Source organism: Mustela nigripes, chromosome 8 (assembly GCF_022355385.1).
Source record: "Mustela nigripes isolate SB6536 chromosome 8, MUSNIG.SB6536, whole genome shotgun sequence".
NCBI lineage: Eukaryota > Metazoa > Chordata > Mammalia > Carnivora > Mustelidae > Mustela > Mustela nigripes.
Window position 1 is genome coordinate 10,700,759 of NC_081564.1, and position 21,929 is coordinate 10,722,687.

At 54.1% G+C, this 21,929-nt stretch overlaps 1 protein-coding gene across 2 annotated transcripts in view; it reads right to left on the bottom strand.

Annotated features, from left to right (window-relative positions):
* The window catches only part of RBM19 (RNA binding motif protein 19), a 122,650-nt gene that overhangs the window by 68,716 nt on the left and 32,005 nt on the right, over positions 1 to 21,929 (bottom strand). For both annotated transcript variants that reach the window (XM_059408498.1, XM_059408499.1), the window contains exons 17-21: positions 21,160 to 21,338; positions 18,792 to 18,852; positions 16,956 to 17,035; positions 14,348 to 14,403; positions 11,423 to 11,539 (exon numbers count right to left, since the gene is read on the bottom strand). In XM_059408498.1, the coding sequence (XP_059264481.1) occupies positions 11,423 to 11,539; positions 14,348 to 14,403; positions 16,956 to 17,035; positions 18,792 to 18,852; positions 21,160 to 21,338 (493 nt within the window). The remainder of the gene's footprint in view (positions 1 to 11,422; positions 11,540 to 14,347; positions 14,404 to 16,955; positions 17,036 to 18,791; positions 18,853 to 21,159; positions 21,339 to 21,929) is intronic.

The window sequence follows — 21,929 nt, forward strand, 5'->3', positions numbered from 1 at the left end:
CCCCTGGTGGATATACCAGTGGGCAGAGAGCAGGATAATTAAAAAAGGGGAAGCAAAGGGTCTGAAACAGATTTTCTGCAAAGTGGACCTCGTGAATGAAGAGAGTCTCACCCAGCGCACATCCCCATTAAACGCCTCGGGGCTGTGCTCCTGGGGATCTTAAATGGTGAAGGGCACACTCTGAGAAATGTGGCTTTGTGCCCGGCCTGCCGGGCCCAGTGTCTGGAGGGACAGAGATCCACAAGAGCCTAAGGAAGTCATGGGCTGGTTTCTGAGCTCTTTGAGAAGGCAGGAGCCACACAGAACGGCTGTTTCCTTGCACTGCAAACAATGGACGCTTAATATTCTTCTGTGTTCCCTATAATGCGAAGTTCATGCATCAAATACACATATGAGGCCAGTCTCTTCATTTCCCTGGGTTCAATCAGCCTAGATTTAAGTGATAAAGTATATACTGTTTATACAGCATATAAAAGTTGGGGTAATTTCTCTTCCTCATTCCCACCCCCTCCTCACTTGGCTATCAACTGTGTGTCTGTTGAATGCTGATATCCTTCCGACCAAAGGCCAAAGGACTCTCCATTCTCTGACCACCCCCCCAGCCCCGGGATACTAATGCTGACAATATGGCAGGTGCAAGTGTCTTGAAGGGAGTGAGCCTGGCTTCTTACTCCACCAGAAATTCCTTTATCGCACGCTTAACAGAGTTGCCTTGGTCTTCACTTGCTTGCCCCTGGTAACAGGCAACTCATTACTACAGGGTATGGCCTTTTATAATCCTTTATGAATTTGGATATTTGCTTTTTAAAAAACTTTTCATTCTGAAATAATTATAGATTCACAAGCTGCTGGAAGAAGTAGGGAGGTCTTCACACCCCTTACCTAGTCTACCCCGTGGTAACATCTTATAACACTATGATATCATAACCAGAAAATTGGCATTAATGCAATCGCTGACCTTAATCAGATCTCACCGGTTTTATGTGCACACATTTGAGTATACGTACTAGTTCTACGCAATTTTACCACGTGTAGACTTGTGACCAGTCAAGATACACAATGCACACCGCGGGGATCGCCCGTGCTCCCATTTCACAGACACCACCACCCTTTCTTTCCCTCCGCCTAACTGATCCCCAATTAATGCTCCCCATCCCTCTAATCTGCCATTTGAAGAATGTTACATGAATGGAATCACACAGTGTCTACCCTTTGGAGATTTGCTTTTCCTACCCGGCAAAAATGGGTCAGAGATTTCACACAGGTTGCTGGGTGTACCGACGTTTTGTCCCTTTTTATTGCTTCGTAGTGTTCTGTGTCCTGGACGAATCACGGCTCATTTAGCCACTCGCCTGCTGAAGGACATTTGGGTGGTTTCTGGGTTTTGGCACAATGAATAAAGCTGCTATGGGCATCTGTATACAAGTTCCTCCCTACCTCCCTCCCTCTCTTGCTTCCTCCTGTAGTAGCTTCAGTGAGATGCAATTCACATGCCGCGAGATCCAACTATTTGCGGTGTATGACTCGGTGGTTTCTAGTATAGTCAAGAGTTGTGAGTCATCACCAGGACTACAGAAAATTTTCATCAGCTTAGAAAGAAACCCCAAGTTCTTTAGCAATTGCCTCCCCACCCCAGTTCCTGATCCACAAGTAACTATTAATCCTAGAGCCTTTTATTCTGGATATTTTGACAGGTCTTTACATGAACTTCACTTTCCATTCCTCTGGCATCAACACACATGAGCGGAAATGCTGGGGCACAAAATGAGTGCGTGTGTAGTTTGGAAGAAAGTGCTTGTCCTCTTCCTGAGTCACTGTACGATTTCACATTCCCACTGGCAATGGGTGAATGGGTCCAGTGTCTCCGCGTCCTCAGCGGTGGTCTATATTCCTCCCATTTTTTATCCTAGCCATTCCAGCGGGTGTGTGTTTTCACTTGGGCTGACTCCGGGTGGCATCTGCTGTGAGGACCAGCAGTCTCCTCTAGGGCTTGCCTCTGTAGGCTGGCCAGCCTTGGGTCTTCAGCCTGATGGATCCAAGTCCGTGCCCCACCGCCCCCCCCCCCACAACTGCCCAAACCAAGTGGGCCCATATTAAGAGCTGGATCCGAGGGGCAGCCAGGCTGCTGGGGTGGGGCATCTGGGATTTGGACCAGGTGATTCTGTTGCGTTGCTTCCCACAGCTGGCTAATGTGAATGCTGGGGTTCATTCAGAACGCCAGATCTTCTTTCCAACTAAAAAGATGTCCTGCAAGGACTGCTCCATTCTGTCCTTGGGACATTCCCTTCGAGGAAGAACTGATTCCTTGGCATGTCTGAGTTATGGCCTTGTAACTTTCATCCTCTTTCTGAAGGTAGTGATCCTGAGGGCAGGGCCAGCTCTCTGAAAGGCACAGGGTTCAGCTCACGGGCAGCACATGCCAAGTATTTGCAGAGTGGCCTTCATAAGCAGCAGGGACACAGAAAATCTCAAGAGTGACGACTGCCAAGGACAGGCATGTGGAAAGAACTTAATACATGCGCCGGATGGGGCCAGGAAAGGGTTAAAAAGGCACATCTCTGTCCCTGGAATGTGCAATGTGAGAGCCTGCACCGAAAGGGAGCGATGGGGAGTGTGAATCCAACTTTGCAACTTGCTTGGGGTTTTATGGCCAGGCGGCCATCTGCCTTGTGTGCTTAGCTCCTGAGGCTGCTCTCGGGGAGGAATGAGTGAAATCACGAGCGCGAGAGCGCTCCAGGCCCTGGCGGGGCCCTCCAGCAAGGAGCGGTGCCTCCCTCGCGTGGCAGAGAACACTGCCGAGTAGGGACGTGGGTACAGCAATGCTGACGCGGTGGCCGACATCTGTGGATGAGCCAGAGCTGCTCCTGGAAGGAAGGCTTGAGGGTACCCCTCGCACACGCATGTGCTCATGCACAGAGTGAATGGGAAGCACAACTTTCTGCACCGCCACCGTGGCTGGTGGTTACGAGTGAGCATCATAGGGGAGGAAGTGCGGGGCACGCCAGGTGGGGTTGACGCCTCCCTAGTGCTACACTCTGCAACCCCCACCCCGAATGTGGCACATCTCCCAGCCAGTTACCAGGAACCCCACACTCCTATAGTCATCCTCCATTCCTGTCTCTGTTGCAGGAGACCCACGAAAACCATCCATCAACAGCAGCCAGCAATCGCACCCGCAGACCGACCCGGCACCCATTTCCACCGCCCACACCTGGTCCAAACCACAGTCCCTTGGGTCCAGGTGGCTGCAGAAAAAACCGCCTTGCAGATCTCTGCACGCCCGCTCGGACCCTCTTCTCTCAAGCTCTTTTAAAAATGAAGTCACCCACCACTCCCCCTCCGCTCAGAACCTCTCGTGGCTATAGAATAAAACACAAAGGCCTGAAGTGCAAAGGGCCGAGAATGGTCAAGGCAATCTTGGGGAAGAACAAAGACACCAGATATCAAGCTCTTACAAAGCCACAGTAATTAAGACGGCGTGTATTGGCACCAGGATAGACAAATAGACCCAAGGAACAGATTAGAGAGTCCAGAAGCAGACCCTCACATACACAGTCACCTGATTTATGACAAAATCAATACCGCGGAGCAGAGGGGAAAGAATGGTCTTCGCAATAAATGATGTCGGGCCAATCGACTATCCATCGCAGGTGGCGGGGGCGGGGGGCGTTGGGAAGTCCCTCGATCTCTACCTCACACCATATACAAAAATCAATTCCAGAGGTACTGCACACCCAAATGTGAAAGGTCAAAGCTTTTCCAGGAAAATAGGAGACTATGTTCATGAGCTTGGAGGAGGCAGGGATGACTTAAATAGGACACAAAAGGCCTGAAGGCAACTATGAAGCGAACTACGAAGGGGAAAAGTGACAAATGTTAAGATTAAGAGCCGTCGGTTCATCAAAGGACACCACTGATAGGACGCCATTAAAATACTCACAGAATGGGAGAGGGAGGGACTGCTACCTTATATCAACCACAGGACTTGAATCCAGAACACGTAGGATTATACAGAAAGTAATTAGAAAAATAATAAGGAAAAAAAAACATCCAATCCCATTTTTTTTAAAAAAAATGGGCAGATGACTTGAACAGGCATTCCACAAGTCTCTCAACACATGCTCATAAGGATATGACAAAACAACTGATTTCCTTATGTGCAAATTAAAACGACAACATGATGATGCCGTTACATACACGCCAGAATGGCCACAAAAGACAGACAATACCAAGTGTCGGTGAGGACCGAGGGCAGCTGGAACACCCAGACCCATGGGGAGGTACAAACTGACAGTATCTTTGGAAGCTCGTGTGGGATATTTACTAAAGTTGCAATATGCACACTCAGTGACCCAGCAATTCTAGTCTTACAGGGACACCTACAGAGGTGCGTGCACGAGGTCACCAAAAGACAAAGGCAAGAATATTCACAGGAGCGTTCTGTACTACACTCCACGGCCCCGAGGATGAACAGATTGCGATGACAACTAACAACTCAGAAGAATCTTACAACCGAAAATGTTGAGCAGAGACGCCAGACTCCAGAAAGTAGATAACGGTGTGATGCCAATGACAAAGAACAAAAACAGGCCATGCCAACACAGGTGTTCAGAAGTCGGGGTAAGGGTGGGAGGGCAGGGAGTGGGTAGGGGGCAGTGATGGGAACAGGCCCCAGACAGAGAGTGGGCTGGGACAATTCTTTTTTGAGCTGGGTGCTAGTCATACCTGAATAACAAGCTGAAAAACCAGCCCGAGCCTTCCTCGTGGCCCACGAGACTGTGCCCTGCCCACTCATCTCATGGCAGGGCTGCCCCATGCTCCTCCCCCTGCCCATCCCCCTCAAGTTCTTTCCCACTTCTGGGCGTGGCACCTGCCACAACTCCCCCCACCTGGAGGCAGCTCACTCCTTCATACCCTCAGGGCCCCACAAGAATGTCCCCTCCTCCGAGAAGCCTCCCCAACTGCCCCTCTAAGACCTCCAGTACTGGGTGAGATGTGTCCCCCAAATTCATGCCCAGCACAGCTTACGCACAGGATCGTACTGGAAATCAGGTCTTTGCAGATGTGATCGGGGTAAGGTGGGGTCATACTGTGTTTGGGGGGGGGGCCCTGAATGCACCCACTGCTGCCCCCAGCTCAGTGGAGAACGAATGCGGGCATTCATACCGTCCTTTACAAACTCTGCAGAGTGGGAGGGAGGGATGCGTGGGCAGAGCTCGGAGGACTTCCGGGGTGGCAAAAAACACTTCCGAGGATAGGATCACGATAGGTACGCGTCATTACACATTTGTCCGAATGCCCAAGAACGCAGCCTCATGCCCAATGCAGACTCTGGGGGACAACGATGGATCGGTGCAGGTTCGCTGAAGGGAACCAGAGTCCCACGCTGGTGGGGAAGGCAGGTAGCGGGGAGGCTGTGTACGGGGTGAAGGGGGTACGGACACTGCACACCTTCCTCTCAATCGTGCCATGAACCTGAAACTGCTCTTAAAGAGGATCTTAAACAACAAAGTCCTTAGCAAAGCACGAGAAGGGACGTCCCCGATGTGAAAACGGGTCAGGGTGGGGGCAGGCGCCTGCAGAGGTGAACACGGAAACTTGGAGTGGGGCCTCACTTCTCAGCTCAACGGGGGCCAACGAGGCGACAGTTTCACCTGTAAGGTCTGTATGTTTTATAAAAAGGGACAAAAACATTACGATATCTAGGTAATTCATCTAGAAGACACTGCCAAAAACCCCAAGCGCATGCCCCCGCTCTGCTGGAGCCCTACGTTTAACTTAGTCCAGGGATCAACAAACATAACCCATAAAGGGCCAGACCGTCCGTGTGTAATGTGCCTGTGGGTCAGCTGGTCTCAGACACAGCTACTCAACTCTGTGGCTGCGGTGGGGGAGCAGCCAGCACCGGCACTGGCATGAATGATGGTGGCCTCCATCTGGGGGCCCCTTGTAGGGGCACATGTATGGGGATGACCTATGCGAGCAGGGGCAGCCTCCTTATCCCCCACCTTGTAGAACGTGGCCGAGGGGTTTCTCTCCCCTCCACCAACACCCCTTCTCCAGTGGCCCTTCTGGGCTGCCGGAGGAAGGCTGCGCAGTGCAGCTTCTCCCCTATGGAGGCTGGCGGGCAGGAAGTGGCTGCGTCAGTCCCAGGCCTCCACAGAGAGCAGATGCCAGGGCTCTTAGCTTTTGAAAAAGCACAGGTGACAACTAGGAGTTAATCAGGCGGTAACCCCGTACCTGGGCGAGGGGAACAAGGTGGGGAGCGTGTGAGGGGAACTTGGCAGGCAGCCTATCCTTGGCCTTCCCTCCACGGTCACGGTCACTGTGAGAGGAAATGAGGAGGAGAGAGGCCGGGGACAACGGACATTGTCCACAAAGCAGGCACAACAGGTGCACTGGGGACAGGAGATGCAAGCTGTGTAATTAAGGCCTCTAGACACCTGTTGGGAGCTCACCCATTCACACCCCTAGCAGGTGGTTCACACCTCTGAGGAACGGAATAACCAAAAAAAAAAAAAAAGGATCAGAAGACCGGATGAAAGATATGAAAGCTCTCCCCATCTGTAGCCCACAGTCACCGCCCTAGCCCCCTGAGGCAGCATTTCTGCGAAAAGCTCCCACCTAACTCCCCTGACCCTTATGGAGAGTTGCACGGAGCTGGGCAGGTCTCCAGAGAGGGAGACTGGGTGGTGCGCCTGCAGAGCTGTGTGGCCCTGGGCAAATGCCCTAACCTCTCTGTGCCTCACACATCCTGTTTCCATAAGCAAGGCTGTGCAGAGCATATTATGTGCTTAGCCAACATTTATCAAGCACCCTCTGTGTGCCTGTGGACAGAGCAGCATCCACAGTGGCTGAGATTATTGTCTGGGGGGCTGGGGTGGCTCAGGGACACTAAACCGTAGGGACAGATCTCCAAGAGGGGCTGTGAGGAGAGCCGGGAGTTTGAGAGACCAGGACAGGCCGAGACGTGCTGAAGGCGTATTTTAAATCATTAGTTTCAGTGGGCACGAACCAGGCACCATTCCAGTGGCCTGCAGGCAGGACTGGCTCGCCATTTGCAGGGTCCAGTGTGAAACGAAAACTTAGGGCCTCTTGTCCGGACGGTAAGAATTTTAGGACAGCGACCCCAGAGCACTGAAGCCAGCATGGCGGTGTCAGGGGCCACTTGGTCACAAGCACTCAAAGCCCACCCTGCTGGCAGAAACTCCTTCCTGCAGGATCACTGCCTTTCAGGAGCCGAGCAGCCCAAACTAAGGCTGCCCATGGGATATACCCCTGTACCTCTCTGCGCCCTGGGTTCCTCCTCCAGGAGAGGTGCAAGCAGCTCTCTCACACGTGGGACGTGGTCAGTCTCTGTCCAACAGCTCCTGAGAGCTGAAAGCTGAGCCATCCCCTTCCACGGCGTCTGTGCAGTCAGGGCTCAGCCCTTGCAACTCGGGTGGAACAAGTCCTGTCCATCAAATGCTCTCTACTTGAGTTTGTGCGTAAGGACAGGGGCGGGGGCCACAAGCTTTAGGTGGGGTACACACTTAGGTCCCATCTGTGGGGCTGTTCTCTGAACCATCCTCTGTGCCAGGGACCTCCAAATCCAGGCTTTCCCTTGGAGTGAGCAAAGCACCCCGCAGATCCACAGGTTCGCACACACGCCTACTTACCCCAGAACAAACCCAGACAGGAAGGGAAGCGGATTCCCCCTTCTTCTCCTGGAACGGATACTGGCTTAAGACTGTGCACACAGCACTGGGAGCCAGGGGGCCGTTTCCACCCCTGCTCCAGCTATGGGGTGAGGAATCTGCTCCCGGAACACATGCACACTCCTGCACACACCTGCACACTCTAGAGAATCCCCGTTTGTCTTCTGCGTTTCCTTTCTGGGGTGGAGAGACCTGTGTCCCCCCGTACTGACTCTCTCCAGCCCAGAACCAGAAAGGATCACAGGGCAGGAGGGACATACTTAGAAAAGGAGAAAAAACACTAAGAAAATGGCCCAGAGGACCGTTGAGGCTCTGCACTGCCGTCAGGCTGTCCAAGGTTCTAAGTCCGGCGCCACCAGTTTTGTGCTGTTCGATAACCACAGCTAATGTTTATCAACCACCGGCCCCACGGCAAGCCCTGTATGAAACGTTCGGCATGCAGAATCCCTGAGGCAGTCATGGGGCGTGGGAGCTGGGTGCCAGCCAGCGGGCGGAAGGCCCCGGGGTGGGAATCTGGGCTGGGGAACGGATTTCCTCCCTGGGAAAGGGAGGCAACACTGCTTTGCAGGCCTGTTGTGGGAAAAACAGACCTGTACTAACGCAGAGCAGTGCCCGGCACAGGTTGGGCTGGAAAATGTTACTGGATGATAACAAACACTAACATTTTTACTTCGCTGTCCCCGTAAATGACAGCACGCACCGTCAGCAGCATTCCTACTGTTACTTTGTGCCAGGGGAAAGAAACTGAGGCTCAGAGGGGCGGTGGCAGAGAAGAGAAGCGCTGTCTAATCCACTGCTATGTTTACTCTGCCTTTCCTACAGCGCGGGCCTCAAACTGTCCCAGGTGACAATCCTGCAGGGACGTGGCTCTGTGGCAGCTCTCGGCCCGTGTTGTTGCTGGGTTCAAGGGGCTGCGCTGTGGTGCAGGCAGGCCTGACTGCAGGCTGCTGGCCTCCAGGGACGGCGCAGGCCAACACTGCCTTGGTGGGAAGCTGCTGCCCCAGCTCACAAGCAGGGCCCAGGAGGCGGGGGAGGGTGGGCCAACTGCCACCCCCCAGTGGGTGCTCTTGACCATGCTGTCCCATGGCTCTACGCTCACTCCTGCACACCCTGAGCGTGTCGCTGTCCGACTGTCGCTGTCGCTTTGCTCCCTGGGCTCCCACAAACAGTGAAGTCCTCAGGGAAGGAGACTATCTCTCCTAAAACAGCTACGTGCCTGACACCTAGCCCAATGGCTGGTAGGAACAATATGTTCACAGGACAGTGGTTCCACTGACATGATCTCAGGGGCAGTGTCCTTCCAGACCCGGGAGAAGGACAGCAGGCTGCAGAGAGGAGTCACTGCGAGCCATGGCTCTGGGACAGACCACTGAACTCCCAGTCCTGGCTCAGCTGTGCGTCCTGGGCAGGACACTTCATGTACCCAAGGTCTCCAGCGTCCTTCCGGGTGCAGAACAGGGACGAGCATCCCTCTGCCGAAGCAGGGCCGCACAGCTTAAAGGAGAAGACACAGCACCAGCAGATCCACAGCCAGGGCCCAACACAGAGCGAGGGCTCCATCAGAGGGAGCTAGGATTCTGGTAACAGCTCCAAGGACAAGCCCGCAAAACCGGCCCGCGAAATGGACCAGGCTGGTTCCCCTCGATCCCCAAATCCTCCCCTGGCTCTGACCTTTGCCGGCCACTGGCTTTGTCTGAAATCGGGTTTGTGGTTTCTCCGACAAGCTTAGCCCCGCTGAGAAGGCGCACAGCGACCCCTGCTGCCCGCTGCTGGAAGCTGCCTCCACCCCTAGCCGGAATGCACAACAAAGCAAGGTGAGCCCTCCAAGAGCGTTCGTTTCCAAGGGGTGGCGGGAACTACCGTCACAACAATGGCAGGGAGAGGAGACTCCGCGTGTAATTACGTTCGGTGGACACTAATTCCCTGTCTTCTCAAAATAAATATAAAGCGAGAGATCAGACACAGCGCTTTTCCTTCCCGTCTTGGTCTTTTGTTTCCCTGGATCAGTGTCATCCTAGATACACTGCGGAAACAAGTGAAACTGTCATTTCGGCGGGATACTATTTCCTGATCAACACGTGCTGTTTGCAGCAATCCTGTTTTGATCTGGCAGTTCTTAAATTGGACTCTCTTTTCAAAAGCAGAAGCATGTTAAAACAAGCAGGCGCGTGGGGCTGAGGCTACGGGCTCTCCTGTGACGACCTCGCTCACGCACTTCTCTTGACTCGTCTCCCTGGGTGCGGGGAAATGGAAAACGTCCCCCCAGGTTGTGACCCCGTCTCACCAGGCTGTGGCTGCCCCGCAGGGGACCCGGGATCACAGCTAAGACTCAGCTGCTAGGAGCGGGCAGGGATGACCTCGGCACCAGCACCCGCTAACCACGCCTGTTAATGAACGGCACGCCGGCAGACGGTGTGGCCCAGAGGCGAGAGGGATGGCGAGTTCTGAAGCAAATCCCACAAACGGCTCCCTACCCTTTACACCAAATGAGTGCACAGCGGTAGAGTGCATACAAAGATACGTCTTTCTAGTCCCCAAAATACAGGACTTCTTGTTTGCATCCACAACTGACCTTGGTAAGTTAATCCAATGAATAAGATGCTGACCGATGATTTTAACGCAGACCTAGCTCTCTCGATCCCGCAGACCAGGAGGCTGTGGGTTCCGGGGGGCCCCCGACAATCTGTTTGGTTGGGGCTAATTCCAACTGCCATTACATTCTGAGGGCTGGATGGTCTCTCTCTGTGCCACCCAGCACCTGCCTGGGGAGGGCCCTGGCTTTAAACCTCTTCCTGTGATGCCCTCCATAGACACTTCCGATCCAGGGCTTGGTTCTGGGTGCTACCTCACTAATCTCCAATGCTCAACCGTGCAATGTCTCAGCACGGGGGTTGCAAAGTGGTGGCTCTTGGGTTATATCTGGCCACAGATACTGTCCTGTACAAATTAATTGCCAACTTATTCCCTCCAAAATCTGGACTGCTGGTTTCTCTTTCGAAATGTGGGAAAACTGGTCTGATTACACCCACCTTTCTGCAGGGCATCACGGCTGGCCTTCCAGCTGCCAGCACTCCCCCAGTCTGCTCTTCCAGGTCCCAGAACCTGGAATTTCTGACCCTGTGCTAGCGTCTGCTGATAGACGGCATGATTTATACAGGTGATTCATTCTTAATGCGAAACGGCCTCTCCGTAAGTAGCAATGTAGACAGAGGTGCCCAACTCTGGCTGGTTGGTAGAACCAGAACCCCTGGGGAGCTCTGATCAAAATATCAATGTCTGTCCCCTCCCCCACCCACCCCCCACCAACAAAATCCAGCTCCCTGGGGGTGGGGTCTGAGCAAAGGTATGTCTATGAAAGTCACCAAGTGACTCGAAAATACCAAGAAGGAGAAGAACTTCAGGCGAACCGTGGGCAGAGCTGAGCTTCAGCCACGTGGCTCCCGCCCCAACCTGCTACGCGTGCGGATGGAGATCAGCCTCCCTTTCTTTCTGTCTCACCTCTGGAGGAGGCGGCCTGGCTGTTGCGAGATTTTTCTGTGCACTGCTCTGGAAAGCAGTGTGTGAGTTCGAGGCAGATATATCAGAGGCAGCTGAAAGATGATCTCTGAAAGACCACAGGCCGGCCTCTGGCTGAGCCATCAGAGGACCGCAAGGCCACCTCCTCCAAGGATCCTGTGGCCTCCCCACCCACACCCCGCGCCTCAGACCGAACCAGCGCTTCTCACCTGAAGAGCTCACGGATCTCCCGGCTGTCAGCTTGGAACGGGATGTTGCGCACCAGGATCTTGGACGTGGTCTGCTTTCTGGGAACTTGTTTCTTGCGAGCGGATGTCAGGGCTGGCCTGGACAGTCGGGGGAAAGGGTTCGGGTTATTCGGGGTGTAGGCTGCCCTCCACAGACTCCCCTGCCCTCCCTCTCTGTGCAGGTGAGGGAGTCAAGGAGTTGCTGTGGACAAGGCAGAGATGAAATGGGAGGGAAGTGGTCTCCCGTGAGGGACATGACCATGTTCTCAAAACGGCCGTGGACCAGTCAGGCCACCTGCCCACCTTTCGGTCTCTCCTGCCCGTCATCTGAGAGACCCAGGGGCCAGCAGGGACTGGAGACAGGAACCCTGAGGAGGGTGAGGCCCATTCCACACCATATCCAGTCTCCACTGTCCCTTTCGGGATGCAGCAAGACCCCAAGTGGCCCACAGGGCTTATCTGAGACTTTCCACCGCTCACCCGAGGGGCATCATCCCAAAGCCCTAGAGGAGTTTCTGGCCTGGGACATGGGCTGCGGGTTAGAGAAGAAACTGATCCGGGGGCTCAGGGTCCTCTCCAACGTGTCCGCATCTCACATGCACTCCTGCATCAAAGCGGGGCAGGGCTGTGAGCAAGAAGCTGATAATCGGGCTGTGGAAGCCAAGTCGGACGCGCAGGATCTGAGTGATCTTGGGCAAGTAACGTAGAGGGCAAGGCCCTCTCTGGGCCTCCATTTCCTCAACGGCACAATGGCCTTAATAAAAGGACTGGCCTCGTCATACTGTTTGAGGACCTGTCAAATACTCTGCACGGTGCCCACGAGGAGTTAAACTTCCGTAAATGGTGGCAAGTTGTCATAAAGACGACTGTTACCACCTGCTTCCGTTGGGCCTGCTCCGCGTCACCTCCTCGAAGGAGGCGCTCCCTGAGGATCGTCACGAAAGCAGCGACTCACACCCCCGCCCCGGCTGTGTCTTCCTTTCCGGCACTCGCCACTGCCTAACCGCATCGTATGTATTTGCTTGTGTTTCCCTTTGCAGTCTGTCCTCTAGAGCTGTGCTGTCCAATATCGTGGCCACAAGCCACACGTGGCCAGTTAAATCCAAGTGAAAACAAAATTCGAAATTCAACCCCTCCATTGTGGAAAAGCCAGCCTCCAAGATGGCCCCTGTGAGCCCTGTTTCACAGTATTCATGCCCCTGGGGAGTCCCCTCCTGGGCTCTGTGTGACCAATGGAAGACAGACGCCAACAGTGACCCCCGAGACGAGGTTGGCAAAGAGACTGTTGCCTCCTTCTTGCTGCCCCTTGGATCCATCAGTCTGTGGGAAACAGGAACACAGGCTGCGCCAACAGCCGTTGAGGGCGCCATCTTGGAAGGGGCTCCTTTAGTCCCGGGGGGCCTTCAGATGAGGCTGCAGCCCTGGCATCCTCACAATAACCTTGAGAGACCGGGAGATGGAAGTACCCCGCTAAGCTGCTCCTGAGTTCCTGAGCCGCAGAGACCATAGGATAATAAATGTTGGCTGCTTCAAGCTAGGCCTGGGATACCGTTATGCAGCAACAGAAAATAGAACTGCCACCCCCTTAAGTGCTCAAATGCCATATGTAGCAAGCAGTCGCCGTATTGGACATCATGGATGCAGAACATCAGAGAGGAATGCCACCACTGCAGAAGGTTCTGCCGAATACATGGCCCTAGTACATGAGCACTGCAAGGAAACTCCATTCCCAGCAACTGGGCAGAGTATCCAGAAAATGCAACTGGGCAGAGTATCCAGAACATGGCAGGTTCTCTCTGGTGTTTTGTTGAGCAGAAAGATGACTCGATCAGCACTGGCTGGGCAATGAGAGCTCGCAAGGGGACTTTAGCTTGACTCCCTGCAGACAGGCTATGGAAAGGAAAGATCCACCGCTGACGGAATGCTCATGGGCCTGGCATGTGCCAGGCGCTTCATGCACAACCTCCAGCTGGTGCATTTTACTTCGCAGGCCAAGTCAGCCACCCAAGGTCATGCGGCTCTGGGACTAGAACCCACAGCTGTGGGGCCGAATGCCTGGAGTCCCACTGTTGCCTCACAGCTCAGGAGCCCATCCCATACCAGGCCTTCTTCTCCCAAAGGGTACTCCCTTGGCACAGACAGGGCTGGGTGAAGGATACCAGAAGTGGCCTGGGGGCTGGGTTCACAAGCAGCTTTGAGAACAGAGAGGGAAGAGAAAGCAGCGGCTCCAGGCCAGCCCCAGGCGGCTCATCGGCTCAATGACCACAACAAACAACCTGCTGGAAACTACCAAAGAAACAACTCAAACCGGCCCTAGGACCGTCAGAGGCACTTCAGGGGGATCCGCTCATTTAGACATACTAGCGGGTAGAGGGCAGGAACAAACCAAATTCTTAGGAAATAAACCCCAGTACTTCAGGAAACTGGTCACTGGGCAGACTGGTCTGTCTCAATCTCTAATGCCTACCGAATCTCTTTTGAATTAACTAGAGGCTGTCTCTGGGCTCTGTCGTCCAGCTCCAGGAGAGAAAGCCCCATAAAGGCTGATGTCTAAGTTTTTCTTGCTTCTCTCGTTCATCCAAAGCCCCAGCAACTTGCAACTCATTGGTGGGTTATTTTTATCACCAAGACGAGCAGGACGTGGTTATCTTTCCTACTCTTGCTCCTTTGGTGACAATACATGTGCATGAAGCACTGACTCAAAGACGGGAACGGTCCCGGTTCATCACAGAAACGGGCCTTGGAGCTGGCAAATGGGACACCAGCTTCATGAAGAAGAGTCCCACACAGTGAGGGGTTCCGGCTGGGGCGGGGGGGCGGGGCGGTCATGGCAAGGGTCTGGGGCACCAGCACCAGGCAGAAGGGACTGCCCAGGGTCAAAGCAAAGGTGGGGCATTGAAGACTCACTTGGTGGCTCGTTCCGAGATCCTCACTTCCAGCTTGTGGCCATCCACGACGTGACCCTAAGAGATAAGGACAACACAGCCTGTCACTCTGTCCTGCCAGAAATACTCACCCGCACCCCCTCTCCTTCACCGGAGCGGGCTTCTGCGGAGGGGAAGGGAAATCCCAGAAGGAAGATGTTCCCAGGCAGAGGGGCCAGCTGGAATCAAGGACAGAGAACAGCTTCTCCTGGAAATGGCTCACGCCGAGCCCAGGAAGCAGCTGCTGGTCACGGAGACCCAGCCTTCTAATGTCCTCTCGAGCCACGCGTGGGTCTTGACCTTTATGCCACTGGAGGGACACAGAATTTTCCATCGTGTATAAGCATCTGCAGGCAAAGGAAGCCCCTTTGGTCTGGCTTGCAGAGTGATAGTTCAGGTTAGATTGGATGCTTAAGAAAAAAAAAAAATTTCTAACCCACAGAGGAGTTGCAAAGAAAGCGAGGCTCTCACGTGGGTCCCTTAAGGCAAAAACTGGCGAATTAACAAAATCACCCTCGAAAATCGCTTAAATCTCCCATAAAATACACTGCGCATAGTTCCATGTAAACAATTCTCGGAGGCAACGTGCGTGTACATGTGCGCATGGGGAGGTACAGAACGTAACGTGGGAGGCGTGCGGGGTGGCGTTTTACAGAAGCCTGTAGCACGTGGCACGTGCTAACGAGGCTGGACTTCCAGGGACTCTTCAAAAACAACAAGAAATCACACTCCGGAGATCTGGTAATGCTTGCAACCCGCCTCCCCACGAGGCAGCAACTGGGCCGAAGCCAATAAGTGGGTGCCCCTTCGGGCAGGCCCCAGGTGCCGGGGTTCTGCTCTGGGTGATGCCTGCCTTTTTGTCCCTTATGTTTCCCCCCAGCTCCCCCGCCCCGCCATCACCGAGGGCATGTGAGTCTGAGCCCCGGTGGAGACCAGAGAGCCTTTCAAAGGCAGCAGAGGCCCCAGGGGGCTCCCTCCCCCATCTTCCTACTCCAAACCAACTCAGCCCTTTGTGAAGTTGCTTTAAGCCAAGGTCATCAAAATTCTACAAAAACAATCATATCAGCCAAGTGCCCGGCTACATCTCGAACAGCCCCGAGGCCATTCCCCTGCAGGGGAAGCTCTGCTGGGCCAGAGAGGGCCCCTGGATGGGCGTCCTTTCCACACTGAGAACAGCCCAGCTGGGCCCAGCCCAGGTGCATCTCGCACAGGGAGAAGGAGAGCCGGGGATAATGGGCTCCTGGCCGCGCCCTGGCTTGTAAACTGGGCTCTATTTTACTTTCCCACTGCTGGACCTCGTGCCGGGCAGGCCATGTCCTCCCTTTTTCTTGGGCCACAGTTCTCTCCTCTCTAGAGAACTGAACATGTAACATCCTGAATACGGCTTAAAAGGGTCTCTGAGCCTCTGGAGGACCTTCCATGGACTTGGGTCTAGAAGCCTGATCTAGAGGAACGATCACGAGTGCCCTGGCTGCAGAAGGAGGGAAAGGCAGGTGGCAGCGGGGAGCACGTGGGTCTACAGAAAGAAAGAGGAACGTGGCGGGGGGTGGGGGGGCACTCCTCCTTATCCCCTCCGCCGAAGGCCCTGGGGATGGGGGGCAGTGGGAAGAGCGTTGAGGACACTGTCCCGAGCAGAGGCCTGGCTCACTGGGGGGCACAAATCCCAGGCTGTCCCACTCCCTGTGGCCCCAGTTCAGCTCCTTTCCCACTCCCCCTCCTGAGGACCCTGTAGGAAAGCACTGTTCTTTTCTCTGAAAAGGATGCAGAGTCTCTCTGTCCAAACAGCTTGGAGTTGAGATCCCTTGTCCCCACTGCCTCCACCCCGGCCCAGGCCAAAAGCCTTTCCTACCTGGATGACTCAGTGATCCACTCTCTGCACAGCAGCTCGAGTGACTGACTGGAAGCATAAACCAGTCCCCTCCCCGGTGTGCTCCAAGCCCTCTGATGGAATCTCACTGCCTTACACTGGATTCCATGGTCCTTAAAATGCCTACAAGATCCAGATCTAGGCACCACCCACCCCACACTTCCTCCTGCCACACTGGCCTCTTTCTGCCTCTCAAACAGACTCAGTTCACTCCTATCTTAGAGTCCCTGCCTCAGGCCCTTTGCACATGCTGCCCCCGCCAGACTGCTTCCCCCAGATCTTTATGTAGCTGACTCCTTCTTGTCAATTAGGTAGTAGCTCAACTGTCACCTCCTGAGAGTGGCCTCCCCAGACCACACAGTGTAAAGTAGCCCTCCCAGCCCATCCAAAGTGACTGCTTCATTTCTATCCAAGCACTTCTCATGACCTGGTCCAGTGTATTTACTCAGAGTTCCGCTCTGCCAGGCTTCCCCGCACCAGGCACAGAGCTGTGGCTTAACAAACACATGGCAGTGATGACAGAGTGCTGAGGAGGGTTCTTCATTTTTCTTGGGCCACAGTTCTCTCCTCCCTAGAGAACTGGAGGAAGTAAGGGGCCCAGGAAAATGTGCCCTTCTTTGCACTCTCACTCAATTTCGGGAGCACTGACAGGTGGGGACCCCCCACCCCGCCTCCACTACCTGCCAAGTGCCTCCGGGGACCTCAGCTGAAATCCCCACCTTACCTGGAACTGCCTGAGAGCCTTCTGGGCCTGCTCTGGCTTCCTGTATACCACGAATCCAAATCCCATGGAGAGCAGCGCTCCTGAAGGAGAGAGGCAGAAATCACTGGGGTGAGGTGGGGTAGGGGGTGGGGGACAAGAAGGCGGAGAAAGCACAAGCCCAAGTGCAAGGGTTCCAGCAGGCCCCTGGGCGTCCACTCTTCTCTCTTCCTCATACCCCTCCTTCGTTTCCAAAAAGATTTCCACTCCTGGCTCACCATGGATTACCAGTCATCTTGAAGAACCAGTCGATGAAGTTATAGAGCCGTCACCTGAGGCCCAACTGACTGTTAATTAACAGATGACTGACATGATAATTAACTTCGTAATAGAATTCCGCCTTTGGGAGGGAGAAGGAATGAACACGGATGACCATCGCTATGACAAGCGGCACAGCGTCTGCCTGGGCCGTCCTCTGCTTCCACACATGACGCAGATGAATATGTGTGTGAAAGCCAAAGACACTGGAGACTTCCCCTTTGCAGGTCTTTCCGACCATCCGATTAGATTACGGCTGCTCCTGGGTTTCAGATGCCGAGGTCAGATGGGGAGGGCGGCTGCATTGTCCAGACCTCTCTGGCCCCCTCCTTCTAAGGCCACGAGGAGCAAGGGAGAGCTCAGAAGTTTATTGGACACACTTGCTTCCCGACGAGGTCTGTGCGTGTTCTGTATGTACGTAGAATTGGGGGGCAGCTTGTATTTTATGGGGCATTTGTCTGGTTACACCTTGCCCTACAGCCAGAATGTGACATGTGCCTCCTTCCCCACAACCCCATGTTATACAGATGCGTTCATTTCATTCTTCCGTTTTGTCACAGCTGAACTCAGAGAGCTGGTTCAAGTCTGATGGGTCCAGATGAGGACTGAGATATACACCTTCAATTCGCTTGCCGGTCCCATCTTTGCCTCTACTGTACTGTTTTCACAACCCCGTGCTATCAAGTGAGGCCCCGGTGCCGTGAGGAAGTCCACGGAATTGTCCACACGTGGCTCTGTGGGCCACAGATGGGAACCTCAGACAGACCCGCTGGCTGCCAAGCAGTGCTACCCTGTGACAACCATGAACCCTGGTTTCTTCAGTGGATACTGGAAAGCACTGGAAGATCAGGTAACTCTTGCTAAAGTAGGCAGAGGGGCGTTCCTGAGAGCTGAAAGGTTGGCTCCACAGCGTCTGATGCCTGCGAATGGGACAGTGACCCTACAACCCACAGATGCAGCCCCAGGCAGAGCCGGGGGCCCCTTTACCAGCCCAACTCACCACCTGGACTTCAGGGGTCACCTCCCTTCCTGAAGCCCCCGCAAGTGAGCCTTCACGTCGCTTACTTGGTACTTAGCTGCCTTTCTTATGTCCCAAACTAGCTTTGCAGCTCCTGGAGAATCAGGCTCGGTAGAATGTTCCAGAGGTTCTACATCTGGGTTGTTTCTCTTGGAAGACCCAGGATCGGTCTCTGCCTGCTATTCTCCAGGACATTTCCAGAGCCCAGAGGTGCTGGGAAGAGGGAGAGGTTTCTGCTATGGTACAGTGTCAACCCCAGTGGCCCATCAAATGCACTACTCTGAGACCAGGGGACAGTCCAAGGTCCAAAGCAAAGAGTCTAAATGCAGAAGACCCTGAGGGGCACGGCTGCCTCCACGCAACATGGCGAGTCTCTGGGGATGGACAAAGAGGGACCATTTCAGGAGGGCCACGTGAGAGTGTGAAGGCTTTCCGAACAAGCAAGTGAGAGTTACCCTCGCCCTCCACCCAAAGCCACAGGTCCTTTTGCAATCATCCTTCCTGACCGGTTTCGTAAGGAATACCTGCTTTGTTCTTCTTCTTGGAAACAGAACAGCTTTTCACCGTCCCCACTTTGGAAAACACCTGGAAAGGAATGTTAATGTGTGTCAGCAGTATTTCAGGCTAACTCTGCAACTGGTGCAGGCGCATCCTGAAAGACAGAGGCTACAGATGGGGCCAGGGCCCCAAGAGGCCAGGACTAACAGCAGAGCTAACAGCCAGATCACGCCTGAGGTGCGGACACGTATGGACTCTCTTAATCCTAAGTGTCAGACCCTTGGATTATCTCATTCGTCCTACTCAGATCTTTAAAACCACTCTACCAGGGGCGCCTGGGTGGCTCAGTCAAGGATCTGCCTTCGGCTCAGGTCATGATCCTGGGGTCCTGGGATTGAGCCCCATGTCGGGCTCCCTGCTCAGCAGGGAGCCTGCTTCTCCCTCTCCCTCTGCCCCTCTCCCTGCTCCTCTCTCTCTTCCATGCTCTCTCTCTCAAATAAGTAAGGATATAAATAAATAAATAAAATCTTAAACCAAAAAACCACTCCTTGGGAAGATTCACCTAACAACCCCATTTTACAGATGGGGAAACCAAGGCACAGAGAGGCTAAAGGACTCACCCAGGATTGCACTGTTAGCCAAGAGTGAGGCCGGGGGGCACCTGGGTGGCTCAATGGGTTAAGCCTCTGCCTTCGGCTCAGGTCATGATCTCAGGGTCCTGCGATCGAGCCCTACATCAGGCTCTCTGCTCAGCAGGGAGCGTGCTTCCCTTCCCCTCTCTCTCTCTGCCTGCCTCTCTGCCTACTTGTGATCTCTGTCTGTCAAATAAATAAATAAAATCTTAAAAAAAAAAAAAAAAAAAAGAGTGAGGCCAGGATCCACGTCCAGGCAAGTCTGACCCCAAACCTGGGGCGACATGAGGGGAACCCTGTGGGCTGGGCGCTGCTCCCTGCGGTGCCTCCGATGGGCTCATGGCCCTGGGACAGTGACCTGACCTCCTGAAGCTCAGGCCTCACATCACACGTGCGGAACCTAGACGTCACCCTAGCGGTGACTCCCAGCTCCGGAGTCTGAAGCTCGGGTGCGTCTTCTAGGAAACAATTCCCGACGACGCTCCCGTACTGGACCCAGGAGAGCTGCACAGCGGAAACGAACACAAACGACACGCTGTCTTCACCTCTTCCGAGCAATCCGGCACCGCTGGGACCTACCTCTTTACAAAAGCAAACCCAGCCCAGACCCAAACGGACTCCGGAAGCAGCCAATGAGAAGTCCCAGGGTGCATTTCCGGTTGCTCCACACAGTGAATCTTTGCCCCAAAGGTGCTGCTGCTTTGGCCACCATGTCCCTGTGCCGTGGCTGCTCTCCCAGCCGGCAAGAGGACAGTCACGGCACAGCCGCTTACCCAGGTGGCCTCAGCGGAGGCTCTGTCCTCTTTTGCCTCCCCAAAAAGGAGACACGGCAATCTCTCCCTCCAGATGCAGGCTTGCCCCCCGCCCCACCCCTACAGCACCATTTCTCTGGAACTCAGTGGACCTCGTTCCCCCATCTTGAATCCATCTGTGCAATTTTGGAACTCAAAAGAATTTTTAGAAGTCAGTGAGTTCAATCCTTATGGCCACCATTTTTTTCAGAACCAGTCCATGGCTGTCAGCCTGCTCGTAATCACTGGCATTGAAAAAAAGAAAAAGTGCCAAACCTAGTTCACAGAAATCTCCCCACAGTTCTCAGCCCAGCGGAGACTTTGCAGACCCTAATCCTTTGAAACTGGAGGCCCCATTTCCCTATCTCTGGCCAATTCCTTCTCAAGGGCCCCCAACCCCACTCAGGGTAGGACTCACCTGGTATTTCCCAGACAACTACTTGGAGATGCTCATCTTTGCACCCTCTGCGCCACCCCCCAAGAACGCACAAGCCCCCATCCCATCCATGGATTTCAGGCAGGGCTGCCCTACACCCATTCCCGTGTCTCCTGCCTGCTCCCATCAGGCCAGGAGGTTGTGCTAACATTTGCTTTTGGGTGGTTCACGCCACAGAAACAACTGACGGGGCGTGGGGGAGGTGGGATGGGGGATGGCTTTGTTTTCTGAATGTGCCATGCTAACACACACAGACGACAGCTTTCACACTGCACACGCCTCCCCAGCCGCCCTGACATGTCCCCTTCCATGTCTGTGGGTGCCCTTCCCAGCCCCCAGGCTGGTCTGCGCACGGCTCAGGTCCCTGGGGGAGATGCCGACGGGACAGCCCAGCAGGGATGGAGGGGCTGGTTGCTGGCTGTGCGGCCCCGTATCAGCATGAACCAGATTTACCAGCCGAATAAAGCATCTAGAATGTTAGCAGACGGGCTTCCCCGCCCTATGATCTCCTTCCCCGTTCTCAGCCATCACTCACGTCCTTCAGGGTCTCCTCCGTCGTGTTGAAGTTGAGATTTTTAATAAACAGAGTACACCCAGGGAGGCTCTCTTCCTCCTCCTCCTCTTCCTCTTCCTCCTCTTCTTCCACCTTCGCTGGACTGTCTGCAGCTCCTCCCTCTGCTGGCTTTTCATCTTCTGGGGTCTTGTTGTCTGGCACTGGGTCCCCCCAAAACACAATACCATTAGATGTCAAACCCATCAAAGGTCTAAGTCCCGGGGCCTAAAGCACAGAACCTGCTAGACCAGAGGGGTTCCGACTCTGTGCGGGAGGCATTGGGAAGGGGCATGGATTGCCAGCGACCGCGGGGTTCTAGCTGCTCTTTGGGGGAAGCTATGGGGAGACTGGGAGGGGGGGCGAGGTTGTCCTGCCTCCAGCCATTCTTTTAAACAGAAAGGAATATGAAACACAGACCAGAAGTCTGAGCCATGGACTAAGCCCTGCTAATGTGAGCCTCAAAATAAATTACTGTGTGAACTGTTCTAGTGAATCCAAAACCGAAGTAACGTGTTACTTCGCAAAAAGTGACACGGAGTGAACTTTCAAATTAAAATGGGACTCAAAACTTACAAAAAATTACAGGACAGCAGCAAAATGTGAACACTGTAAGACCCCCATGAACCTGAGGAATGTTACGTTCAATTAGGATCCCCAACGTACATAACTTCAGGGAGCCACACACTAAGAGTGTGCCTTATCTATATTCGACAACATAAATTCAGAGTTGCACATGATAGCCAAATACTGAA